The sequence below is a fragment of the Ornithodoros turicata genome, chromosome 3 (genome assembly GCF_037126465.1).
Source record: "Ornithodoros turicata isolate Travis chromosome 3, ASM3712646v1, whole genome shotgun sequence".
Lineage (NCBI taxonomy): Eukaryota > Metazoa > Arthropoda > Arachnida > Ixodida > Argasidae > Ornithodoros > Ornithodoros turicata.
The window spans coordinates 7884237-7910675 of NC_088203.1; the positions used below are offsets into that span (position 1 = coordinate 7884237).

Genomic DNA, 26439 nt, shown 5'->3' on the forward strand with positions numbered 1-26439 from the left:
TAATGAATAACACATGTTCCATTAATCACATCTACATATGTGAGTTCATGTACGGGTTCCTGCTATACATGCTTATTCGCAAAAAAAAAAAAAAAAAAAGAAGAAAAAGTATTTTGACATATATGTTTGTTTCTTTCTTGGGTCGCGCGTGCCACTCTCATAAATGGGCAAAGCGCATCTGTGAACCCTTAGGAAACGGGGAGCTTTCGCGTCCTTATCTGTCCGAGCTAATCGAGATATTTAGAGGAAGAGAACGATATAGAAAGTTAAAAACGTCGGGTCATAAACCAGATGACGACTGTTGGTAAATGACTTCGCGGACGGCTACTCTTCAATCAGCAGTATATACCCTACGTTATATATTGTTCTCTTATTGATACGTTATCAAATGAGTCCGCGAACGCCTTCAATGTTGATTTTCTATACATGAGTTTGCGGGGCGGCTTGTCATTAAAAAAGGACCTTCGGGAAGCGACGAGCAGTTATGAGATAAGGGGGGTGTCCAGAATTTCGTCCAGCAAGGCCTCGTAGTCTAAGCCATGCACAAAATAAACGTGATGAACAAAATGAAGGCTAACTTTATGGACAGCGTCTGTTCGGCCCGCGCTTTCTGTTTCGCCCTTCGTTTTTCATGGCGCGATTTGGGAGGGGAACACTTTAAGAAAGGAAAAAAAAAACAAATGAGTAATTTTACTCATTTTTTTGGACTAAATTGCATCCCACAAAGAATAGTCCCTTTTGGGAGTAAATGCACGGGAGTAAATGAACGTCACAGAGGGGAGACTGCATTTCACGCTCTGTTCTAAGAGTCCCAGGTACATAATTCGCGTGCATGCATGAAAATACTTCGAATTAAACCGCCAACCGTGATATATCAACTGATATAAAATCTTGCGACGTATACATAGGGCACAATTTGCGAAGAAAGATGCACTAACTGTTTCTTACTCTGTGTGGGTGGAAAATTTCTAAGTTGGCAGAGTTATACAGCCTTGTGCCATGAAAACTGACCAAGGGCACATATTTACGTAGACTGTTGCATATCGGAAGACCATTCGCGAAGTTCACTGACAATTTGCATTCCTGGAGAGTAAATGTCGGGGTTAGGGGACAAAAATGGGAAGTAACTGCAGTCTATAGGGGACAAGAAGCTGCAATTACCGTCCCCATTCTAATCCTGTTTTTCTTGGAGTGTGTCCCAACGAAGACTACTGTACGATGCTCTGTGCATAGGCAGTTCTGCGACAGTATCCGAACCCCACAGCCAGAGGGACTATAATCATTATTTATTAATTAAATTAATATTATTATTATCATCATTATTAATGTTGTTGTCATACTCCCCTTCATCCAACTTGTGGTCGACGTTCGCCACCTGCTACCGAGCCCGGCTGCACGTGCTACAAGTCAAACAGAGAGAAATCCCACTTTCTCGTTTTGGCTCTCCTTCCTTTTTGTGTGCTCAGCAAACAAATCCTCCTTCCACCTACCTTTCTTTCAATCTTGAAACCCTCGACTGAGTGACGCGTGCTGTTTGCTATTTGTTCAACTTGTTGCGCGGTGGTGATAGTTATGGATGTTGAAGGTTTGCGCTTTTCTTTCTTTTTTTTTTATTGAAATAAATACGCAAATATACTGACGTTTCTTGGGACTGCACTCGGAAAACGGGCACAGTAAACATAGCTGCTTCTGTTTTCCTTTTTTTTTTTACTCGCTCAAGTAAATGTTAAAGTAGTTCGGTGGAAAGAAAACTGTTCTCAGAATCGACCGGCGAGGCAGGCGTGTTCGGATAGCAGGGTTAGCCCTAAGGATTGCAACTGACCAAAAATTAACGAGTAGAATATCGTCGCGGACATCGACCATACTCAACGACACGCAGGTGATGGTTCAATGCAACCTCGACCACGTGAGCGTGCAACTATTTCAATACCAAGTACCTACGTAAACTCAGGCGTGAAAAAAAGCAAAAGAGCCAAACTAAGATGGCTGCTTAATGCGTCCAGTCATGCTTACCTCAACAAAGTCGGTCTAAAGCGCGCACGTATAACCACGTCGTCAGATACACCTTCATATGAGTGTAAATACCAGGCTAGACACTGTATCAAAGCACTTTTCACGAAGCCACAAACTTACCAACCTCTGCATCCGTACCAGCTTTGTCAGGCTTATTATTTAAAGCGCTGTCACATCGCCCGTCGGTTCACTCATCTCATTTACTCAGTGGCACTCACAAACGATAACACACACAAGCTGAAAAAAAAACGCCACTAAACTGTACCGAAACTCTTCGTTGGTACAGAAGCACGTGATCTGACATCATCGCTCTGTCACAACGAACCAGGAAGAACGCAGGTAACCATCCGCGCGGAAAATGACAACACGAATTCAGGAGATAGCGCTACAACAAGATAGCTCCCAGTCTCCCACGTTATCAGTAGGGTTTCAGCCGCGCAGTGATAGCAAGGAGGCAATGACGTGGCGTTTATTGCTGCTTGAGTTGTTCGAACATAACGTGTTATCGCCTGCCGTTGATAATGTGCGCGCACAAATCTGGGATTAAAATTTAGGGATGTACAAATGAAAGCACGTATGCGTGTGAAATTCCCCCACCTTGTTGCTGTCGTCTGCTAGCTTCATGAGTGCCGTACGACGGATGTGTACCAGACCTTTGAATACTCGCTGGAAAACTAACAATTATGAATATACGTTGTAGGCGGCTTCTCTACATTATTGCGAGGTTCATGCCTCTTGCAGGACATGCACGTAGAAACGGAAGTACTGAGAAGCGCATACCAGACCAGTCGCACGGGGCAACTCATGGTGTCGTCTGCTTTGGTTGTGCCCATACCAGACTTGTACGTAAATTAAATATTCTGTTCGAGTTGCTCTATCTTAAATACTTTTCTTAACCTAGTATCTTACAAATACTTTTAAAGGGCAAATACATTTTGGTAGTATCTTTTACTCATTTCTTAAGTTACTCCTAAGATACTGGGCAGTTTTAGCAAACTGTTGGTAAGGGTGTCGTGACTATCGGAACGAATCGCACGTGTGTGAACTCACGGCGAATTCGAGTGATCATTTCGTGGCAACACGACTTAGCACTCGGAAATTGCTAGGTCGGTGCCCACGCTGTATCACGTGACCTTTGCCGCCCGAACATGAACGCCAGGAAGCCCAGGAACGTAGCGGTTTAAGTCGCTTGGTTCACGCTAGGGGCATCACGGTCGCTCGTCTTCGGGTTCCGTCGTCTGCTAACCTATGTGAACTTTGACGTGCGGGCCAATGAGAGCCCTTGCTACCCTCGCAGTGCGGATGTGACGACACCGGATATGGCTGGGCAATCCGCTGCCCGGTCGCTGCGAGGCCGGGCGGAAAAAGTGCTAGCTGGCAAATTTCTGCGCTCGGAAAGCGCCAGGAGAACAAATGAGATTGCGACGTTTTGAACAAGCTAGCGCGGTTGCTCAGAATCTGGAAAAATAATCTGCCAGCAAGTAACCACGCGAATCCGGTCGCCATCAGAAGATTTTGGTTAGGTGCTATATCTGCTACTTGCGTAGTACGTACATTTCATATCAGATATTCCATGGTACCCCGGTCATTCTCCGGCGTATCCTGCAAACGCGCAGGCTGTGCCTTAGGTTAGGTGTATACGCTGGACAATCCGTTGGTAAGAAGGGCATCAGAGATCTGCACGAGCAGACTTTTTCGAGCCCGACCTAGCGCGTCGAAAAATGGTCCGGTACGGTCCTTCATGTTAGGCGGCTCGCGGCATGGTGCGGTGGCCCAGCAGATACAGCCCGGCACTGCCCATTTACTCAGGGTAGAGTGCCCGGACTGGCATATCCAGCTGTGACTTGCGCCTTTCTAGCAAACACATTTATAGGTACATTTATTTGAAGAGTACACAATGTTACAAACATGCTAAAACTGCCGGTTTAGCACCGCAACACCAAAGTCCAGAACGCAAGCGGAGAAGCGCATAATCCTTGCACTACAAGTTTTTGTGGAAGTAGAGGATATTGTGGACATACTCCTTCTTCCAGGGTTGTTTGGATTTAATCTACATGGATTTTTGGATTTTATCCACACAATTTTACCAGGATTTTTTAGAGATTTTCTCCAGATGGTGATGTGAAAGACAATCTGAATTCAACGTCGCAAGGGAGACTCCCGGTTTATTTTCTTGTAGTGTTGGCTGCTTGCGAAAGCCCAGGTACGCGCAACATTTGCTTTTAACCTTTTTAAATTATAACTTTCCTGATTTAACCTTTTCCCGTTTTTTTCTACCTCTGTCCATTCAGTGAGAGACTTTCTTCCGCTTCCTGGAGGCACTGTAACTGAAGTGGGCCGAAACACGACAACTAATCCAGGCCTGCACTCTAAGAAAAAAAGGAGTACTTTTACTCCTTTTGGGGAGTAATTGCATTGCCACAAAAAATAGTCCCTTTCGGGAGTAAATGCACGGGAGTAAATGAATGTCACAGAGTGAAGACCGTATTTCACGCGCTGTTGTAAGAGTCCCAGGCACATAATTGGTGCGCATGCATGAAAATACTTTGAAGCAAACCGTCAACGGTGATATATCGAGTGATATAAAATCTTGCGCCATACTAGGGCACAATTTGCGAAGGAAGATGCGCTAACTGTTTCTTACTCTGTGTGGCTGGAAAGTTGCTACGTTGTCTGAATTATACAGCCTTATGTCGTTCAAATTGACCAAGGGCACATATTTACGTAGACTGTCGCATTCAGGAGACCATTCGCGAAGTTTAGTGATAATTTGCAGTCCTGGGGAGTAAACGTCGGGACTAAATGTTGGGTTAGGGGACTAAAATGGGGAGTAATTGCAGACTAGGGGAGTGGAAGCTGCAATTACTCCCCGTTTTACTCCTTTTTTTTTCTTAGAGTGTGTAGGATCCACACCATTCAATCACGCGTGCATGGAACTCCACTTTTCGGAAAACAGTAGAAACTGATACAATGTTGCCGGGACAGGCAGTTCCGTAAAGAGAAACTATGAGAGATCACCCGAAATCAAGAACAACAAGGCACATTTGCTTTTACTCTGTGTCGCATTTCTAGCCTCGTATATATTCTCCAAAAAATATCAAAGTTTTTTATCCGAGGGTATAAAAGGGTTTTATCCGAAAAAGCTCACTGGAGAGGATCTTTTTAAAAATTTCCGGATATTTTTAGACCTGCCTTCTTCTAATCGCTATACCCCTCTGCCCAAGCTCTGCGAGCGTGATTGTCGAAGATGTGAGGAGTTATGAGCAATGCGAAGTGCCCTTCATAAGTTCTATAGAGGCTCAAACCATGCGCATAATGCGACGTCCTTTGTTTGATTTTGAAAATATATGGACAGGAATGACGCAAGCACGGTGGTCATATTAACTAATTGCGAATTCGTGTGGTCATTTCGGTGCAATTTTTTTGCCATATCTTAACAATCATGTTCGCTTGGTCAAAGCGAGCAATCTTGCAGGTTCACGTGGCGCTTTCCGAGCGCCCGGAAATTGCCAGCTAGAGTCGAAACTCGTTAAAATGACCACAGCCTTTCCCGCGCGTTTTGGTCATAAAGCGAATTGTCACGTTAACGAACACCACGTATTAGCAGACGCAACCATGTCCTTTACGTAAGCTTCGAGAAATAGAAAGTTACGTAAACTGGCACAATCAGGCATTTTAAGAAAATGTGTAACACTTAATTTTTATAAAAGTCTGATAAAAACGTTTGCTTAGTGTAATCCGCAATCTGACACATATCCGCTTCTTCATTCCGGCAGTCATCTATGTTCATTTGCGCTTCTTCTCAGACATGGCCCCGATCTTCTACGCGCGAGACTGGGAGGTACCCGGGTTCGAATCCCAGAATCGGCTGTGCTGTCTGGGGGTTTCCCTTTCAAATATATGTCGGCGCAGTTCCCTTAGAAGTCGGCCCAGGACGCACATTGCCCCAGTGCGTCAGTTGTGACGTTGCCTACCTCTTTAAGGCAAACAGCGGCGATCCCTTTCACCACCAGCCTCGTTATGGGATAACGACAAGTTGAAGATCGGAGCTCCATGATCGATGAATGCCGTGTGACTGCAGCAACTCATTGTGACCACGTGACCTGCTCATGACACTCACCATCTCGTGACTCACATGACACTGCTTACCCGAAAGCGGGTCCGCGTTTTGGTCGCTATAGGTCAGGAGAACCGCCGGTTCAGTGGCCAACGGTCGTAGTAACCAGGGTAAAGTACACCTGTTCGCCAGTAGCTGTGCCGAAAATACCGGCCACTGTCATGTTACGAAATCGCACATTAATGAACAAGAGCTACGTGCGGAGGTAATTGAGAGGGAACGGTTCTCGAGAAAAAAGGGTAATATAGCAGAGATGTCGCATTAACCATAGGTGTCATATTAACGAGGTTCGACTGTGGCACTTTTTTTTTTTTTGCCCGGCCTCGATACGACCGGGCAACGGGTTGCACCACTATATCCGGTGTCGTCACATCCGCACTGCAAGGGTGGCGAGGGCCCGCATTCACCGGCACGTCAAAGTTCACCTGCGTTAGCAGACGACGAAACCCGAAGACGAGCGATCGCGATGCCCCTAGCGTCATCCAAGCGGCTAAAACCGCTGGGTCTGGTTGGCAACTGTCACGTGATCCGGCGCGGGCAATTTCCGAGCACTAGGTCGTGATGCATTGAAATGACCACTCGAATTAGCCATTGCAGTCCTGCATTTTGGTGGAATTAGCTGCGTGATCCGGTCCAGTCGGGCTACGGAGACATGTTTCTCGACCGTGTGTCGGGGCTGTGCAGAGACCCAAAGGGTATGTTGCTATATGCTCGGGGTCTGTCGAAGCCGGGGAAGAGAAACAGCAGTGTTTCATAGTGTAATAGCAAGCACAGCATCCTCTGAGCACGGCACAGGTATCGGGAAGGAAAGCATGCAAAGCATGGGAAAACGACCAGCATCAAAACGACATGAGTTTTTATTTTCGCTTTGTTTGCGTTTGTTTGACAATAAATTTCACAAATTGTAACGTGGCAGGATACTTCTCATGGTTGAGCACTCTACTCAATTACCCGTAACGGTTGCCCTCATCTGCATTTGTCTAGTCAAGCAGTTATTTTGCGAAATTTCCGAGTAGATGCAAAAAAAAGTACCGTAAGTAAATACTATTTTGTTTTAAATCAATTGCACGAGGTGCCGTATAGCACGTCTTCCGCAGATATTGCCAGGACCGCTCGATCACGTGATGGGATGATAGCGCAGACTGCACATATAGCAGATGACGCAGACGAGCTGACCACTTTTCGACAAACATACATCATACATAGAAATCTATAAACATACATGGTACCTGGACATACACACACACAGTTTATTTAACAATATCGCTTGCCGTAGTTCCGCTTTCGTTCTTCGCACCATCAAACATGTAGATACACACGTCCCAGCTCCGCTAACCAAATTGTGGAAATAATTTGCCCTTCTTCCAACAGACTTAATGGCCCGCCACACCACAATGCGTCCCATATCCGACCTAATCTTTGACACGTTTAACGTAGTAATTGGTCTCGCTGCTTTAGCCGCAAGATATCTTTGTTTTGGCTCGCACCTACAACGAGACCGTGGACTAGGGGGGCGGACCGGCGCAGGCTAAACACGCTGCTTAGCCGAGTGATTTATTAGTGAATACGTGCCAGCCTTAAACAATGATAGCGCCTTATCGCACACGATCGACGCGCTAAGAGCCAATAGGCGAGGCGTTAAGAAATCAGCCGACAAGGAAAATGTGTTTTCCTTGGAGCCGTTCGGGTCTACCAGGTGGGAATGAATGAGGCAAGATTAATGCGGCTCCCTCGCTATGTCCTGGATGGGCGGACATGCCGATAGGTGTTTTGTGTGCCTTGGAGAGGAGGATGGTTAATGGGGAGGCGAGCAGGGATAATGGTAGGGGGTGTTGATTTTCTTCGCGCAGTCGGGTTTGCTTCGACTTAATGATGGCCAGGTCAGTTATCCGAGATGCGAGTGTTGTAACGCGTGAGAGAGTGGCGGTGAAAGAAAGAGGGTGGTTGACTTCGTATTTGCTCGAGTCACTATATTGCAGAGTCATATCGTGCGACAAGCGTATAGTCGTGCATGGCGAATTATAGTCGTTGCGAGGCTGCACGTAGAATTTAACTAGTACAGGTTACGTAGATATACGTACGATCTTGCAGCGATATCTTTTTCGTATTCTGTTTCAGCGCCGCGAAGCAACAGTGGTTATGAGCGACGTAAGAACGGACGTGGACAGATGGGGAGAGGAAGTAACTGTGAGGGGGATAGCATGCGTCCTAGAGCACTGCACGGGCTTAAATTTTCAGGCCCGGCCAGGACCCGACGTCTTCTATAGATTTACAGCGCGGCCCGAACCCGACTCCGCCAGCCCGTACCCGACTGTTTCAATGCTCAGGCCCAGCCCGCCTCTACTCTACTATATATTCTCGAGGCCCAAATGCGTATTTAGATTTACTAAAGAGCGCAGCGCAGCGAGGAAGAGGACGCAGCTAATTGGTGGAGAGTGAGGAGGTACACTCGAACAGATCGGCTGTGTTTCTCTGCCGGCAAGCCGCTCTTTGTTTGGTGTTTGCCTGCTTCAGAGCCCTTGGCTTGCTTGGGGAGGCAGCGCGCAGCGGGGCGTGGGCGATATGTATGTACCTCGCGGTTCAAGACAGACTCATCCCCACTCTATTGCGCATGCACCGGTGTTAGTTCCCCTTACTCGAACTCTCACGCGAACGAAATATGTCAGAACGGCTAACCTAACTGACCCTCGTGGCGGACTCTCAGAGCCACACCAATCGTCCCCAAATGTGTGCACGTGTGAAATCTAGACCCATTACACCCATTATGCGTCACGCCTGGAGATCGTACCGCACCTCCACTGCCACCACTTAGCTGCTCTTCAAGGACGTTTTTATGGATTAAAGTGACGGTCGCATCCAGAAAACCGATACCATGTTCGGCATCGGCCGACGATCTAGGCAATTTTTTTTCGTCCGAAAAGTGCTTAGATATTAAATTAACGAATTGTAACTAAGAGCGCCGCTTCAGCAGCTGCGGAAGCTTCGCCGACAACGACATCAGCGTCGCGTCATTCCCTAACAGGAGGAGTGAGAGGGCTTCGCTCAGAGGAGAAAGGCGCCGTGTAGACGCCTGCACTGCCGCGGCATTCCTTTTCTGATGACCGTGCTCTGATTGGTGGTGTAGGGAATGACGTTCTCGCCTTTGTCCGGAGAGGAAATTCCGGCATACTCTCAACATCCGGCGTCTGCTCTAGCTATGTATCCCATCGAAGAGCAGTCAAACTGTGCCACTATTTCGCGTGGGATTTTCGATACTGTGGTCAGTGATCCACGAGGAATAAAATGACACGGTAGTTTCGAAATCGGAACTGACGCGACCGCCCCTTTAAGTTGGGCGGTGACGAGAAACCGTTCTGCGAAAATATTTTACATGGTGGCTCCTCATAGAGCCTGATGAATGAGGCTGGCCTTCAAGCAATGTTTGTGATGGTAGTGTTGCTGCATTAATGAGTGTTGTTGCTTTTTATTCCGTGTTAGCACCGCGAAGCAACTGTGAACAGATGGAGAGAGGAGAGCAGGAAAGAGTGGGAGACAAGGCGGGGGGTAAGTATATGCATCCTGGGCCGACTTCAACGGCAACTGCGCGGAAAGTCTTCCAGAAAACAAGAAAGCACAGCCCGTGGTAGGATTCGAACCCACCACCTCCCAGTCTTCAGCATGACCCTGGCTGCCACCGACGAGCCACTGCACTAACACTCAGCCACGCACTCTTAGAAATGAATTTCACCACATAGCACGCGCCTAACCAACCATCATCCCGGACGACAACGTTCTCGCCCCTGATTCGTTGAAAACGGGAGGCGGAGCCTATTTCTGTGCCGTGCATAATGAGCACAAAATAGGCTCCGCCTCCAGTTTTCAACAAATCAGGGGCGAGAACGTTGTCATTCGGGATGATGGTTGGCTAGGAGTGTGATGCTGCTTTAATGGATATTAAAGCCAAATAAAACCAACAGATATTGGTAGCAGAAATTGCCCCAGGGCATATTTGAGAAATCGAGGCAGTAGGTTATATGAGAAAGCTAAAAATAGATGAAGATAGCGATTGGAAAGGTGTACACCCCTATTGTCGCAGAAGCTTGTTTCCTGTACGGCCCGTTACTCTAAAAGACAGTTTTCTGTGTCTGTACATATTATATGTACTAGTTTTGTAAAAACGTTTTCTCCAGACACTGTTTTGCAAAAGCTTGTTCCCTCTATCTTCTGCTCTTCCGTAAAAGCTGTTCATACCGACCTTGTTCCCAGTATGTTTGTACAGGATGCCACATTATAAAATTCATGGTGGAAAGTGATGTTCTGAGAACAGTGGGAGAAGGAAGTCACTGAAAAGGTTAGCTAGCCGTAGGATTCGAACCCACATCTTCTGTACTGCTGATGTGGGTTAGAGTCCTACAGCTAGCTAACCTTTTCAGTGACTTCCTTCTTCCATTGCTCTTAGGCATTTGAGGCTTTGTGTGTTTGTCCTTTCTCCCGTGTTCCAGCCTCAGAACATCACTTTCCACCATGTTTCGCCGCTGCGTCGCCCGATCGTATGAATGTGTGTGTGAGTAAGAAAAACATGTAAGAATGAAAGTGGGAATGAGTGAGTGGGTCAGTAGGATGTGGTTTGTCCCTTCGAATGACGCACCCTTGGAAGTCACTGGAGGGGTGTGTTACACCCCTGTCGCACTAGCTAAACATAGCTAACTTAGCGTCATTTTTGTGGAGTGCACTCCAGCCACGCGAATGTCACTTTCACTACAGGCTTGCTACACGGCTTAAGTAAGTGTCACTTAAGCAATGGTGGCAATTACGACAGATGAGAATAAATGGTGGCAAAATTTTTACGTGCGCGTCAGAGTACCTTCCTCAGAATGTTTTTCTTTGATTTAGAAACACCTCATGCAAATCTTCTTCCAACATTAGACAAATTGACTTTAAACGTGTGCCACAACAAAATGGCTGCTGCCAGATTGCCGAGACCGCGAAGTTTTCACAGGCTATGAATGAGAGCTATTAGCTCACAGGCTATTAATGTACTCCCATTAATAGCCTGTGAAAACTTCGAGGACATGTTTTTTGTGACAACACATGAGTGACACTGACAAGTGCAAGTGTCAGTCGTTGAAAATGACGCTAAATTAGTCTGTCTAACAGGAGTATCAGCTTAGCCGAATCCACCAGCAATCCAGAAGATGTGGCTAACCCTACCGCCGGCTAACCTTTTCAGTGACTTCCTCCTTTCATAAAAGTCATGCTGACAGAATGTGTGCTTAGCTTCCATATCAAGCATTTGCTTTAATGCGACAAAAAAGAGAGACTATGATCAAAGACTTTATACATTAAAAGATTAAAATGCCACATATCAATAAGCACTGCTGTGTCATAACGCATGCAAGTACTGCACCCAGTGAAATGCATGCAATAAGCTCCTCTTGCTGCAAACCTTTGGAAGCAGCAGTGAAAAGCACTTGAGACAACATTACAAAGTATGTGCACAGTTAAAGCATATCAGGTAGGATAAATAAAACACTCAGCACATGAGCATCTGCTATCAATGGTACAGATGGAGTACTATCTACAATGGGTATACTATGATAGGATATGGGACTGGTCACAACATAGGGCACCCTTTGAAGGCTCCTTGTGGGCTCCTTATCATGTCCAAAATGATAAGTTCATCTGCATAATTAAAAAAGCAGGCATTTGAAAGAAAAAGAAAAAGGTCAGCCCAGTATGTTACAAAGGTGTAGAAAACTACAGGAACTACGCATAGATGACAAAATTCCTCAACCATCCTCGACGGATTTCACTACTGTACTTTGCATCTCTCTTCAAGCTGCTTCTCCTGCTCATCTTGCAATCGAGATGAAGACCGGAGACGACGACGCGCGGAGGTGACCGGGGCAACATCCGCCGTTGTCTGCGTGGCAGTCTGTTGATGTGAAAAAGAAGAAAAAATAGAAAATGAAATGAAAGTGTTGTGTAATTCCTGTGCCAAATCAGCTATCAAGTGTTTACCTTTCTTGATGTGGCTGATGTTGGTGGGGTGTTGACAGTTGAGCTTGTGACTGAAACAAATAATTGAGTGAAAAGCATAAGCGATCATGTTTAGTTTGTTTTGTGTTGCCATTAGATAAAACATACGTAATTGACAACCTGGCCAATTTTAATGTATCATAGAATAATAATTATTTATAAATAGAAATTATTAATATTATAAATATCATTAATAATTTTATCATCATAATAATTATAATGTACAATATAATTCATGTAGCCTTACTTGTATGAAGCGAGTATTAGTTATATTTATGAAGCCTTCTTAACAATATAGTAATTTGTGTTCTTAATGATGTATTAGCATGTACTGCATTGTGTTTCATATTTTGTATTACCCATGTAATGGCAGTCACAGTCCTTCGGGTTACTGAATAATACACAAATAAATAAATAAATAAATTTACATATCTAGGTACTAAGGAGGTGCAACATTCCTGTAGACGGCCAAGATGGTGTCAATAGGCCCCCTCATTCTTTGATGCCTTTATCGCGAAAACTGACGGGAAGCGCACGGAAGAAACTAGAATTCATCCAAAAGCTAAAATGTTCATTAGAAAGATGGGGTCTACCAAAAAACATCCAGGCTATCTACCGAAATGTTATGCCATATATATCCCATATATGCCTATATATGCCTTATATATGCCTATATGTCCCATATATGCCTGTTATGCCTATATATACGATAGGACATTTACAGGTCGACCAGCTGGGTCGCAACATTCCCTTGATGGGACTCGCATAGGTGCCAAAATGTGAAGTCCCGATGTTATTTTATGTCATGCTATTGGAAGGTGTTTTATCGTCGAGACACGCCTATTCCTGGCCTCTGAGCTGTTCCAATGGCAAAACATGTCAGCTACAAATTGGTTTAGCTATGATTTTGAAGTGTTCCAAGGTAGCCAGAATGCAGAGCCAGAAAGTACCCACACAAAGATGTAAGCCGAAGCTCTACGGCTGCAAACAAAAGGAGTGTTTGTTTATCGAGCACACACCGTGCCGAGCTACTCACACAGCAAAAATGGCAGCCGGGATTGCGGCACACTAGATAAACAAACACGCAGAGAAGTCATAGAGTTTCGGCATACTTATTTGTATATGTATGTTTCCAGAAAACACCGGGGTGTCTACCAAACTGTAGCCTTCAAATTCCCAGACTGTTCCAGGTTTTTTTCATTGGCTATTTCAAGCGAATTCCCTGATCAAACGAAAAGGGAACTTGGTGTCTGCTCCTACGTCGAGGCAGATAATTTGTTGCATTTGAACAAGTACGATAAATTAAAGTGTAAATAACAATAAAAGTAAAAATAAAAATGTGTTCCAATAAGCGAAGGTTTTTTCTTGCTAAGACATCGTGCACATAACCTTATTAAAATAAAAATGTAAAATAAACAAATAAATAAACACATATAAATTAATTTATTTATTAGCATTTTAATAAATAAAAATAAATAAATTTACTTTAAATAAAAATGTTTGCTTCACTGTTGGAGAACTCGTACTCGTACTGTGGCTCATTTACGGACCGTGTCAGATTTGCCAACGGTCACTTATTTATCACTTACACCCATGCCTCCGAGCTTGTCGTATTCGCGCATCGTTACACGCGGCTTTGTTGCTGCGGCATGGCTCTCCTCTGCGATTTACCCCCTGACTGCAGAGTTTTTTTTGTCAACATTCCTGAAATTCTCGGCTTTGCCAGTCGCGTCAAAATTTCCTGACAATTATCGGTTTCCTAGCTTGGCAGACACCCTGAAGGAGTATCCACCCAATAGATATCGTCAAACACAGGAACAGATAGCAAGCAAGCTCGTGTGTGACTGAAGAAGTTAGCATAATTCCTCGAGTCTGAGGAGCAGAGCAGGGCAGGGACAGGGACAGGGACAGGGACAGAACAGGGACAGGGACACCGAACAGTCCATCTCGTCACGTTCCGCGTCACCCTTGTCGCTGTCCCGCTCCTTAGACTCGAGGAATTATGATACCTTCTCCAATAAATATATTACAATCTTTAAATATTATTTAAAATCTACTGGTGATTGCATTCTGGAAGAAATTTGTCTTATTTTATAACATACATTTTCACATCCAAATAGAAAAAAAAAAAAAAAAGACTCAAAGTATCCCACATCAGCGCGATGCATGCTACGAGTTCCCCTTGCATAACTGGCAATACTTGCTTTGCCAGCAAACAATTTTTCGAGTTGGCATTTTGATCACTTTGCAACAAAGAATGACACTCAGGGAAAGTGAAGCAAAGCATTGTTCTCAAGCTCAATGACGCATACAAGACAGGAAACACCTCAAGTAAGGACCACCACCTCCAGAAATGCTATCATGCTATCATATTTAGAGGCTCAAAGAAGTCTTAGCATACAAGAACCACAAAGACAAGATGCAAACACCACAAAACATGCTTCAGCAGAATGCATGCAAACCTATGTGCAGTGCAGGTGGCAAGAAACCTCTTTGGGCTAACAATAAATGCTGACAACACAGTTTCAACTGCATTTGGATCGACAGATCCACCTCAACTGATACTCTTCGAGATATTCAAGAAAATATTCCACCTTCGTGAGAATTTTCTAGAATAATACAACATTCAACACTGGAAATAAGTTAGAAATAAAGAAATAGGACATCTGCTGGCAATTAATACTCAGGGATCTACTGAAGGCTGCCACAGATGGAATTCCCATAATCAATTCTCTTCATATACATATCTAATTTTGCATCTTTTTTACCAAGCGATGTTTACCAGATCTCATTACCTGTCCTAGCTATCATTTAACTAACATCATCCATGTCAAACTAGAGTGCAAAGTGAAAGAGAACAGTACTGTTACAGTTACAGTAATCCACACACAAAAATGGGAAAAGTCTAACACTCACAAGTGAATAAGATGAGTATTTAAAGAGATTGAAACATTTAAATAATTTATTTTGCTAAGGAACAAGCTTTCGGACTGAGTCATCCTTCATCAGGTGTGATACACTGAACACTTGGTACAGATATTTATACTAATGTCCATATTTGTTAGCATAAATATCTCTACCAAGTGTTCAATGTATCACACCTGATGAAGGACAGACTCCATCCAAAAGCTTGTTCTTTAGCATAATAAATTATCTAGATGTTTCAATCTCTTTAAATCTTCCACACGCCCTGAAGTTGTAAAGCCTCGAGCTCTATGCACTAAAAAGCACTTTAAAGGCTTCCACCTATATTTTCCAATTCATTCACCTGTGCCAAGGGCCCCGACCAGAATAATTGTGATGCTACACTTCAGCAAACATGCAGGTTAGAAAAAACAAAGGCAAGCAAATTTGAAGGCTCAGGCTTGGTGAATGTTCATGCCACATGCAAGCATTTTCTCCCTGTTCAAAGCAATGTGCCCACAAGGAAAATCAGCCAAGGTAGATAATGTGCAGTAGCCAAAGCCAGAGCCACAAGCGAAGCTGCTGCCATCCAGCTAGCCAACTGCGAGGCACTAACCAATCCCTAGGGGCACGCGGCTGTCCTGCAGCTTCCTCCCGAGGCTCCTGGTTCGAGGTCGCTTGGGAGACATGTCCCTGTCTATGTCCTTGTCCTCCTTCGTGAATGCGTCGGGGGACCTCCTGTCCTCCTTATCCGTAGGGTTGACACGTTCCTCGTTCTCTAGATCTATGGTTGTCAGGCCGATTTAGGACATACATTTTGAAGGTGGAGATATGGGGGCAACAACACATTAAAGGTAAATGTCGAAAAACTTCCAAAGATTTTGTACGACTCCATATCTAAACTATTATGTTGATTGTGCGAGGACTTCAGTAATACAAACTGAGCACTGCAAAATGGGCACCCTTTTGTTTACGACGCTTACAAGCACACAGCCTCACATGAAAAATTCAATGGAGAAAATTGCAGAGAGGGATCCGTCCAAAATACCTCACTGACATGTTGACGAAATTTTCATTGTACGACAAGAAACTACAGCTTTTTAATGTAGAAAAAAAAATTGAGAAAAACAGAAAATTTAATAGAGAAAATAGAGAAAAACATGAAAAAAGTGAGAAAATTTAATGGAGAAAATTGAGAAAAGTGCAAAGAGGGATCCCTCCAAAATATCTCACTCTCATGCTGACAAAATTCTCATTGTATGACAAGAAAATACAGCGTTTTAATGTAGAAAAAAAAAATGAAGGAAATGGAAAAATTGATAAAAACAGAAAATTTCATAGAGAAAATGGAGAAAAAAAAAGGAAAAATAGTGAGAAAATGTAATGGAGAAAATGGAAAATCATGTACGACAAGAAAATACTACTCTTTAATGTAGAAAAAGAAAATTGAGAAAAAAAATTGAGAAAATATGACAGAAAAAATGGATAAAACTGCAAAGACAGACCCCTCCAAAACGCCTCACTGACATGCTGACGAAATTCTCATTGTATCACAAGAAAATACGGCTTTTTCTTGCAAAATCATCGCACACATTTTTGCTAAATATTGTTCACTGTGGTCAGCAGAAGAAGTGTCGGTTGCAAACAACATAAATAGGTCAAAGATTAAATGCCAGTAGTAGTTTACAAGGACAGAACGCTTCCGTAATGACATACACACCTCGTACGTTGTCTTCACGCCGTCTCAGCCTGGATTGCGGACTGTACGGAGACCTCCCAGGTGATAATCCCGATGTCACAATCTTTCTCTTCGCTGCTTCCCGCGTTGCCAAATAGGAGCTCGCCTTCTCACCCTTTGCTGTTGCTTGTGATGAGCAAGGCTTTTCATCCTTTACTTTGGCGGATGACGGTCTAATGGGATGGCTGAAGACGGTTAAAAAAAACGGGGAAGTAAAGCGTAGAGGAATGAGACTTTTATCAAATTTCAAATATTTAACTGTGCAGTAAGGGGGTATAAAGCATTCCCAACTTCAGAGAGCTACGTGCCAGTTTTTCTCAGCGAGATGTCCATAAACCGGTGGGGCAAGTTTAACGTTTATTGACAAGTCCTTTTCCAACGTTTATTGACAAGAACTTCGGATAATGTTACTCGAGCTGAACAACAACCATCCGCCAGTGTTGTGTTGGTCCTGCAGAACTAGCGATTTTGTAAAGCTGGGTTCACCTCATGCAGGGAAGCATCAGGTGAAGCCCACTTTCGGGGTGGTGTCCTTCATATTCGTGGAATAGTCGAATATTCGCAGAACCGAATGTTAGATATTCGATTCGCAAATCGAATACTTCGAGTGACTGATATTCGATTCGAATTCGAGAACTCAAATGTTCGCACAGCCATACTTAAAAACTTAAACAATCTAGTTCTGATGGTTACCACTTTTGAATTTAACACAGAACCTGCTGAGTATGATGGCAATTGACGTTCTGAGGCTGGAACACATAGAAAGGACACATATATAGAAAGTCTCAAGTAGTGCTCGAGTAGTCCTACACAGTTTGCCATGCGAAAATGATTAGTCAACCAAACATGTTGTTGCACGCAGCATTTACTACGGAAGGCATCCCCAACAACACCGAATATCCTCTGGATGTACGAATAATGTCCTAACGGATTCGCACGTCCGAGGGATATCTGAGTGACATCCATCGGACGTACGAATCTGTTAGGATATTATTCGTACATCCAGAGGATATTCGGTGTTGTTGGTTATGCAGTGTAGTATTTACTTTACCTGGTATTAACCTCTTCTCTTCGTTGTGTTGCTCCAAGCCTTGCGCTCGTCTGTCGTGTCAAGCGGGTTGGCCTGCTCGCTGGCCCCTCCAGATCTGGTCCGGTCTTTTTCTGAGCCTGTGAACCAGATCGGGCGACATTTGTGAAGATCGATTTCTTGGCAGGCTCTTCCTCGGCACCCCCGGCGGTCTTTGGCGCGGGAGAGGTCGCCGTGGCCGAGATGGTCACCGTGTACCGTTGCTTAGAGGGGCTCCGGTGGACACTCTTAGTGGCAGACGTCACAGTCTCAGTGGTAACGGTTATCCCTCCCGAGCTGGGCGCCTCCCGCGACTGGGATGGCGTCTGCTTTTCCCTGAACGCGCAATGTGGCTGTTAGGGACTTTCTTCCGCGCTACTGAAGATGACTACTTACATCTCAGCCAGGCGCTCCTTGCAGACGCGCAAGCGCGTCCGCAGCCACACGGTGGAGTCCTTGAATTTCTTGCATTCGTCGCTGACAGTGCCGAGGTTCGACCAGGCTTCCGCAGCCTCCTTCTGGTACTTCTCGACGTCGGCTTCTAATTCCTGCACCGCACGATGTTACAAACACAAGCTCACCTTCTACTCGTATCACTGCGATGCTGTAAAAGTAACTTGGTTACAGTTACAGTCGCCGTCAGATTTTTCGGATTCCCGGTGAGATCGCGCAAACCGAGCAGCCCGAAAAAACAAATTTTGCTTCAAAATAAACTTTACTAAGCACTACAGGTTTTCCCGGTGATTTTAATCCAAGCGCCATCGAAATTAATCCACGTGCCATGCAAACTTTATGGGGCATGGGTTAATGTAGCTAGAACTTGGATTAAGATCACCAGGAAAACCTGTAGTAGTCTGGACAAATGTATCGATGCTTTCCTAACGTGCATCCAGCTCTGTCTGATAAGATCGGCTTCCATTTCCCGAAGCGACATTTCGTCACTGTACACTGACAGACACACCACCGTCACCAAGTCCGCAAGTTGGCTTCACCTAACGCCCACGAGCTCTAGGTGAAGCTCGCCTTACAGCGCAGTCGCGCGACTCGCGGGCGGAGAGCACTGCTCGGTCAATCAAGCCATTGGCCAAAAACGAAGACACAAAAGCGTTACGACAGACTTCTACTCAGAGGAATGGAAAATGAATAATCATTGCCTTTTTTTTTTTCATCAAAATTTTAGTTCGTTGATTTCTTTTGATACGAATTTCTAATGATACCAATATTTTCCGTCACCCCAACAGAGAAATTCGCTGGCTTGGAAAACAGAGTCCGAAATATCAAGCGACGGGATTGCACGGCGTCCGAATTTTTGGAAGTTCTTATACATCCACTCTCTGGGACCCGCAGCCGGTCCGCGAACCAGTCCGAATAGCGTGTCCGAAAAATCGGGGTCCGAAAAATCGTACCGCTGCAATGCCGTAAACGTAACTTAGTTACAGTTATAAGCTACCTTAATGTAGTTACTACGCCCAACTGGTATCGACCACATCTTTCATGAAAGTCATGACAGTACACTGATCAGGGGCGGATTTAAAGGAGTACAGAGGGCCATCCAAAAAAAATTTCAGATTAAGACATCTGATGAAAGTGTGTGTGTCATTATACCGAATAGCGCGAAAGGTTTTGATGTGTGCAATTCGTTTCCCAGAAAAAAAATCACGCAAACATAGCTCCGCGCATTCACCCTTAACTCGCCACTCCAGCTATAACGAGGATGAGGAGGTATGGTGCCACATCACCGATGACGGTATAAGGAGAACTCGTTCTGCTTCGCCGGTCAGTGGGGGGTTAGCGCCTTGTCCCTTTGCCGCCGTAAACGTGTTTTGCCAGTTCTCCCGGAGAATTGGGGATAGAAGGAGCGGCCGAAGCATTACCGAGCAAGGAGAAAGGCTTCGTCAGAACCCCGACAGCAGAGTAGCAGACAACGTTTCTCTAGGCCAATCAGCGAGCGTTCTCCTTATAGCGTCAGCGCGAGGTTCCAGGCAGATCACAGGCTGGTACTGCTCTCCACCACCGTTCGCTTTTTGCGGCGTATTTTAAATTCAATTTCTGCGATAATTATGACTCTGTGGTGCAAATTACTTCGCATGGTGCACCTTACTGGCCTACTTAACAGTTTTATAGGAAGAAAACTGGGTGTTAAAAATGACTTCTGTGCTACTTTAAGGGTCTGTCATGGGGGATCATCAGCCAGGAGACAGGGTTTTTACATAAGGAACACAGCCAAATGGGGGACGGCGGTCGCCCTCCCCTTTCCCCCCAACATCCATGGCCCCGTGCCTTACCTGTACTCGCTGCAGCGCTTTTTCGCCTTCTGCACAGCTCTGTTCCATCCGAGCCATTTCCTCCTTTAGGCTGCCAAGCTGAGATTCCAGCGTGTGCCTCTCGCGCTCGTGCTTTTTAGCCGCCACCATGGCTGTGTTGACTTTGAGACGGTACTCGTCGCTCTTGCTGTTTGCGGCGGAAAGTTTTTTGGCCAAGGCTTCCATCTGTAAAGTAAGCCGAGCGATCCCACTTGGAGCACCGGTCGTCGGCAAAACATTGCACAAAGAGCACAAAAGGTGGACGGGCTGTTTGTTCTCCTTTTTGCGATCCCTTAATTATGACCCGTGTAAATTAAGGCTCGAGAGAATGCTGGGAGCAGCAGGGCTGCCGTAGAGAGCCATTTATGCTTTCACGGCTGATGCTGCAGGATCAAATTCCTGATACATTATGTAATAAATTACTTCATAAGTTAATAGATTAGGTGTTAAGGGGTGAATAGATTAGCACAACTTCTTAGGCTCTACTCAGCATTGAACTTAAGCATCTCACCAAGCAACTTAAGCAGCATAACCTTTTTGCAACTTTTTTTTTTTGGGGGGGGGGGGGGGGTGGGAGGGTAGTATGCATCCTGAGCTGACCTCACCAGGAACTGGAGTTTAACTTACACCAGCACTCATTCATAAGTACTATGACAAAAAATTTGTTTGCTTTCAGAATAGGACAAAAAGAACAACGGCGCTACTTGTGCTGGTCGTGCAACACTGCATCTCTTGGCATTAAAGGAGCTGTTACACTTTGATACACGTTGTTCATTGCATTGTGCACGTATTCTATCGTACATCACCGTATTGAAGAAAAACGAATCATCATTCTGGGTGTTGTACACGTGGAGTTATGACAGCAAAAGAGAGAGAGAGAGAGCTACGATCATTCCTATTGGTTAACATGCGACCTCCCTCGCCCTGCCTAATTGGTGGAAATGCATGCAGTGATGTCAGAGCCAGATGAGTTACGATATTTGCAGTGTCGATTCTCTACGGATCCATTACCCTCTCCGCCGTAAAACTTGGAACGCAAGTTCACACTGACGCAAGTACTGTAAACGTATTTTTATTCGCGCTGCACGAATTTTTGCGAATTGCGAGTTCCGTTATTCGTAGTATTTAATTTTGCATTTGCAGGGTCGTTTCTTTTCGCAGGATAAACGTTAAGCTGCGCTCAAGAGCGGAATTTTTCACGATTTTTTTAGCAGTCACGAAATCCTCAAAACCTAATATATATCGCTACACATACATCCTAATAAAAATATGTTTACAGTATTTGACTTTCACATTAACGCGGATAAACTCGCGATAAAGCGTCATAACTTCTGATAAACAATTTCACGATGCGGCCATCGTAAATCGCCGTCTTAAAGATAACTCACCTTAGCAACACTGGACTCCTTCTCCTTGTTCAACATTTCAATTTCCACTAAATTCCCGTTGTACTTCTCCCTCAACTGGCTCATCTCAGCTTCCGTCGTGCACAGCCTCGATTCCACTTCTTCCCTCTGTGACGCACTAGACTCCAGTTCCGTAGCCAATGTTGCCTTCAAACTCTCGACCTGCTCTAGCCTCAACTTGAGCGTTTCTACTTCCTTCTGCTCACTTTCGAGTTTTAATGCCAACGAGGAACAAGATTGCGACGCATTTTCTTTCTCCAGCGTGACACTTCCGAGCTGTTCTTTAAGTGAACTTAGCTCCGCGTCCTTCTCCATCAGCGTCTTCTTCAACTGCGAGGAACGCAGGGCAACTTGATCGAGCTCGGCTAACGTCTTTTTGTGCTCGTCGAACAGGTTTCCCATGTCTTCCTTTTTACGAGAAACCTCGGCCTTCAGTGTGGCCTTTGCGGATTCTAGAGCTGCAACACTTTCTTCCAGGGTCTTCAACGACTCTCCGAGACGTTCCCTCTCGACTCTACTCGAGGAGAGCTCGGACTCCAGAGAGAGCTTTGTCGACTCCAGCGAGCCGATTCTGGTGAGGTGCTCTTCTCTCGTTGCATTGCTGGCAGAAAGCTTGCTGGAGAGATCTTCTGCCTGCACACGTTCCGAAGCACGTTATGGGACAGGTCTATGTGTCGGTCTGGTACTCAATTTCCTTTCTTTGAGAAGGACGACTCAATACTGCTTTTTTACGCCGTCTGCGGCTCATTAAACTTTTTTCCTACAGACGTCACTGATATATACAGAATTTACGCACAACGAGATGTATTCGTATACACTTAGGGAGCCTTCAGTTATGGTTAGGGTTTCTGATTTTCAGTGATTATATTTTCCGAGGTAGAGCGAGGTATTGCGAAGAATGGTGACAAAGAGATTATTATCCTGTTGTCTCACGATGTTATATGACGATTCAATCCTGTATTATATTGTAATTTGGTGTTGCGTTCATTTCTGCCGCATTTTGGAAAGTCTAAAAAATTATAATACGAGAAAACCTGGAACCCTAATTATAATTAGTAGATACGGGTCACATTACGGAGATATATTGATATGTTGATATGTATTGATATGTATGATGATATGATATGTTATATTGATAACATTACAGTGCTCGACACTTTAATACAGGATGTCCAAGCTAACATGTACCAAGATTTAAAGAAAGACTGAGCACTCTACGAGAATGAAACGAATTGGATGTTGTGTTAACGGTTGTGTGTCCCCAGCATTCTTTTTCACTGGGCCTAATTAAATGGATACGGTGCTTGAGACACACCCAAAGAAGGTGTTTCAAAATAAGGTATAATTTGCTGCCCCCCCCCCCCCCCCCCCAAGGAAAGCCTTAGCCAAAGTACTAAAATATTGGTGCATGTTAGCCAGGAACCCCTACATGCAGACACAAGACACACTCAAACTCAATGCGGAACTTCTAATGCATTGCTTGTGAGGAGGTGGAATAGAAGTTCAGCTTTAGACTAGCCAAAGCAGCCGTTGCAACACGTTACCAAACTTACTAGTAAGCTTACTAAGGTCAGCATGCACTATCCAACATGGGCATAGACTTGATTTAGCACCACTGATCATACACCGCTGTGCATGTACTAATACATGTATCGCACAGCTTTTCCCCAGCAGATGGCTATGATAACATCCGTTACAGCAACTCACCTTTGCAAGGATCGCTTCCTTTTCCTGCTTCAATCTCTCAACTTCCGCCAGCTGTTCACTGTGCAGCTCCTTCAAGTGATTCAACTCGGCTTCCATGCGGTTCAGCCCCTCAGCCAGTTCCTCTCTCTGTGCCGTAGAAATTTCCAAGTCGCAGGCCAACGTTGCTTTTGCGACGTCCAGTTCCAGGAGTGCCGACTTGAGACTTTCAATCTCCTTCTCTGAATTTGCTAGCTTGCCTTCCAGAGCATGACACCTTTGCGAGGCACTTGATTCCGAGGCCTGCGCAGTTTCCAGATGGCGCCTCAACGTGTTGAGCTCTGCATCCTTCTCCGCAGACTCTTTCTCCAGCTGCGCCGAACGCACCGCCGCTTGATCCAACTCATCTAGCGTTGTCTTCTGTTGACCGAGAAGACGCTGCATCTCTTGCTCTTTCGACGCAACCTCGGACTCCAGTGACGTCTTCTGCTGTTCGAGAGATTCGATTCTCTCTTGCAGGGTCTTTGACGAGTCTTCAAGGTGCTTCTTTTCTGCAGCAATCTCCGAAAGCCTCGATTCCAAGCAGCATCTCGTTGACTCCAAGGAGATGACCTCCTTTCTCATGTCATCTACTTCGGTCGTTGCTTCGTTGTGAAGTTTGACGAGGGAGCTCTTTTCTTCTGTTGAGCGTCTAATCAGTTCCTCGTACTGGACCTGCAGGTTCCTCAACTGTTCCTCAAGAATGCTGCGCTGGCTGCTCAACTCCGATAGTGCAGCGGAAAGCTTCGATACCTTGTCTAATTCAGTGTCCAGCTCGTTCCGCAGAATCTGGGCTGCTTCTTCATATTCCCTGTTGCTGAGTTCGAGCGCCTTGGCGTGATTTGTCGACCTCTCGATCTTCTGAGACAAGTTTTCGTTCTCCTCGTGGAGATCTTCGAAGCGTCTCGTCAGGTCCACGTTCTTGGATTCAGCAGCATCAAGTTTCGCTTTTATCTCCGAAAACTCGGCTAATTTCGCTTCAGCCCCAGCCAGTCTTCTCTCCACTTCCACCAGTTTCTCTTCGTAGGTCAGATTCCTGTTCAGCGCCTCCGCAAGTTCCTCTTCTTTCACGGTCAACAGTGACGCCCTATCTTGGAAAAGTTCTTCGGCCTCCTCAAGTTTCTTCTTCGTCGTCTGCAACTCGTTCTCGATAGCCTCGATGTCTTTCAGCTTTTCCTCCAGCGTCGCCTTCTCTTCTTCCAGGCCAGATATCTTCGCGGAGAGTTCATCAACCCGCCAAGCTTTCTGTGCCGTCCGTTCCAAGTCCTCTTTGAGCGATTTGTTTTCCTTAGTGACAGCATCAAGACGAAGGAGCTCTTGCTCTTGTTCTTCCGCCTGCTTCAGCACCGCGAACTTCTCCTGCTCGAGACGAGTTCGTTCCGCGGCTGCCTGCAGCTGCGCTTCGCGGAGGTCACCGACTTCGGTGGAGAGGGTGTTTCTTTCTTCCTTGACATGCTCCAGCTGGAGGGCGAGTCCCTCAACTGTCTGTTCATGATCAAGTTCTCTCGCTTCCCAGTCCGTGGCCTTTATTTGGAGGTCTAACAACTCGGATGTTAAACTTTCACATTTTTCTGCGAGAGAACTCTTTTGCTGTTTCAGAGCGTCGGCCTCTGCCTGTAAAGCTTCCAGCCTCCTCGCTGCGGTATCCTGTACGTCGCTCAGCTGTCGCTCCAGCTTCAGCAACTGGTCGTTCAGAGCGGCGGCCCTCTCTGATGCCGTCGTCTCTCTCGATGATCTCTCCCGCAATTCTTGTTGCATAGACTGCACCTGCATCGTTAGCTCGCATACTCGCGCCTCGCGGTCCGAGACAAGCTCCTTCAGCGACGTAGCCTTCTCTTCAGCTTGCTGAAGCTGAGTTTTAACAGCCGCCGTTTCCTTAATGCAGCTGTCACGCTCATTCGTAGTCTGCTCCAGCAGTTCTTCCACTTCTTCGAGTGCACTGTTTAGAGACTTCGTTGTTGCTGTATGGGAGTCGAGCTTCTTCTTCAACGACTCAGTTTCGGCTCGCAGTGCCGCGACCTGTCGAGAGCTTTCGGACGCCATCGGTTTGAGCTCGACCAGTTGCGCTTCGAGAGATTTTATCTTCTCCGTCTGCTCCGCGACCTTGTCATCGTGCAGGGACACCGCCTCTCGTAAGCCTCCCGCTACCCGGTCGAGGTGCAGTAATTGGGATCGTAGCTCGACAACCTCTGCCACGAGCTTCTCTCTTTCGAGATAGAGCTCGTCAATGAAAGAGTACAACATCTTAATCTCGGCTGTCCTCACGGGTGTCACCACGTCAAGCAGCCGGTCAAAGTCAACGTCGGCTCCGAATATCTGGCACAGCTGGCGGAGTCCGTCCCGCACGGTATTGAACTCTGAGCGCAAGTGCTGATGACGTGCGTTGATTGTGCTGAGCAGCTGGTCACACTTCTCCTTTGTAGTTGCAACATCGCAGGTTTTCTCGGAAACACCGCAGGGATCCTGTTTTACTAACAGCGAAGAAACAACGTTCACGAGCTCGTTGAAACAAGCAAAGACTTGCTTCTTCTCCTTACGCAACGCCTCTATGTTACGTTGAAGATCTTCGCAACGTCTTTCAGCCTCTTCCTAAGGTGACAAGAAGAGCAGTTTAAGTTTACTATGCTCCGCATTCACTACAATCTGTGACAAGAAAATTTCTTTTACAGTATCGGTAGCGTCAGTCATTCTGGCACCACTATTTTGCTAAGCCACTTCACCGAAGAGCTCTGTGCGTATTAGCGTTAGTTAAATTTTCGCAATTCCCGTTCCCTGATCAGCATGTCACCATGTCGGCAGGCAAGTTCAAAGGCTTTTTGTTTGCTAAAACGAGGACTTACTTTATGAAAATGGCGGCTTCAGCAAGTACTAAATACTGTATAAGTGTGTCTTTTTTTCGTTTTTCACGCGGAATTATTTTTCGTATTTTTCGTGAGTGCTCCTAAAGTCGCGATTTTAAGTTCCCGTGAACATGACAAGTGGATAAGTACCTATTTATTACAGGATACTTGACATGTAGTTTGTATGCACGTTAAATCGCACTGACAAATTATTGCGCAGACCTGCATGCTATGGGGACAAATTCCAACTTTTTCACATCCAGATCACATCAGATCTTGGCACTGCCTGACCGAAGTGTACACTTCCATGAG

General features: G+C 45.5%; 1 protein-coding gene across 4 annotated transcripts in view; it reads right to left on the minus strand.

Annotated features, from left to right (window-relative positions):
- Positions 1 to 11420: 11420 nt before the first annotated feature.
- LOC135387929 (centrosome-associated protein CEP250-like) overlaps positions 11421 to 26439 on the minus strand; it is a 30846-nt gene continuing 15827 nt past the window's right edge. For 2 of the 4 annotated variants that reach the window (XM_064617149.1, XM_064617148.1), the window contains exons 12-20: positions 23273 to 25876; positions 21548 to 22198; positions 20142 to 20345; positions 18253 to 18404; positions 17842 to 18192; positions 16773 to 16975; positions 15669 to 15836; positions 12131 to 12180; positions 11421 to 12044 (exon numbers count right to left, since the gene is read on the minus strand). In XM_064617149.1, the coding sequence (XP_064473219.1) occupies positions 11922 to 12044; positions 12131 to 12180; positions 15669 to 15836; positions 16773 to 16975; positions 17842 to 18192; positions 18253 to 18404; positions 20142 to 20345; positions 21548 to 22198; positions 23273 to 25876 (4506 nt within the window). In that variant the 3' untranslated portion in view covers positions 11421 to 11921. The remainder of the gene's footprint in view (positions 12045 to 12130; positions 12181 to 15668; positions 15837 to 16772; positions 16976 to 17841; positions 18193 to 18252; positions 18405 to 20141; positions 20346 to 21547; positions 22199 to 23272; positions 25877 to 26439) is intronic. The other 2 variants (XM_064617150.1, XM_064617152.1) reach the window with 2 other exon arrangements.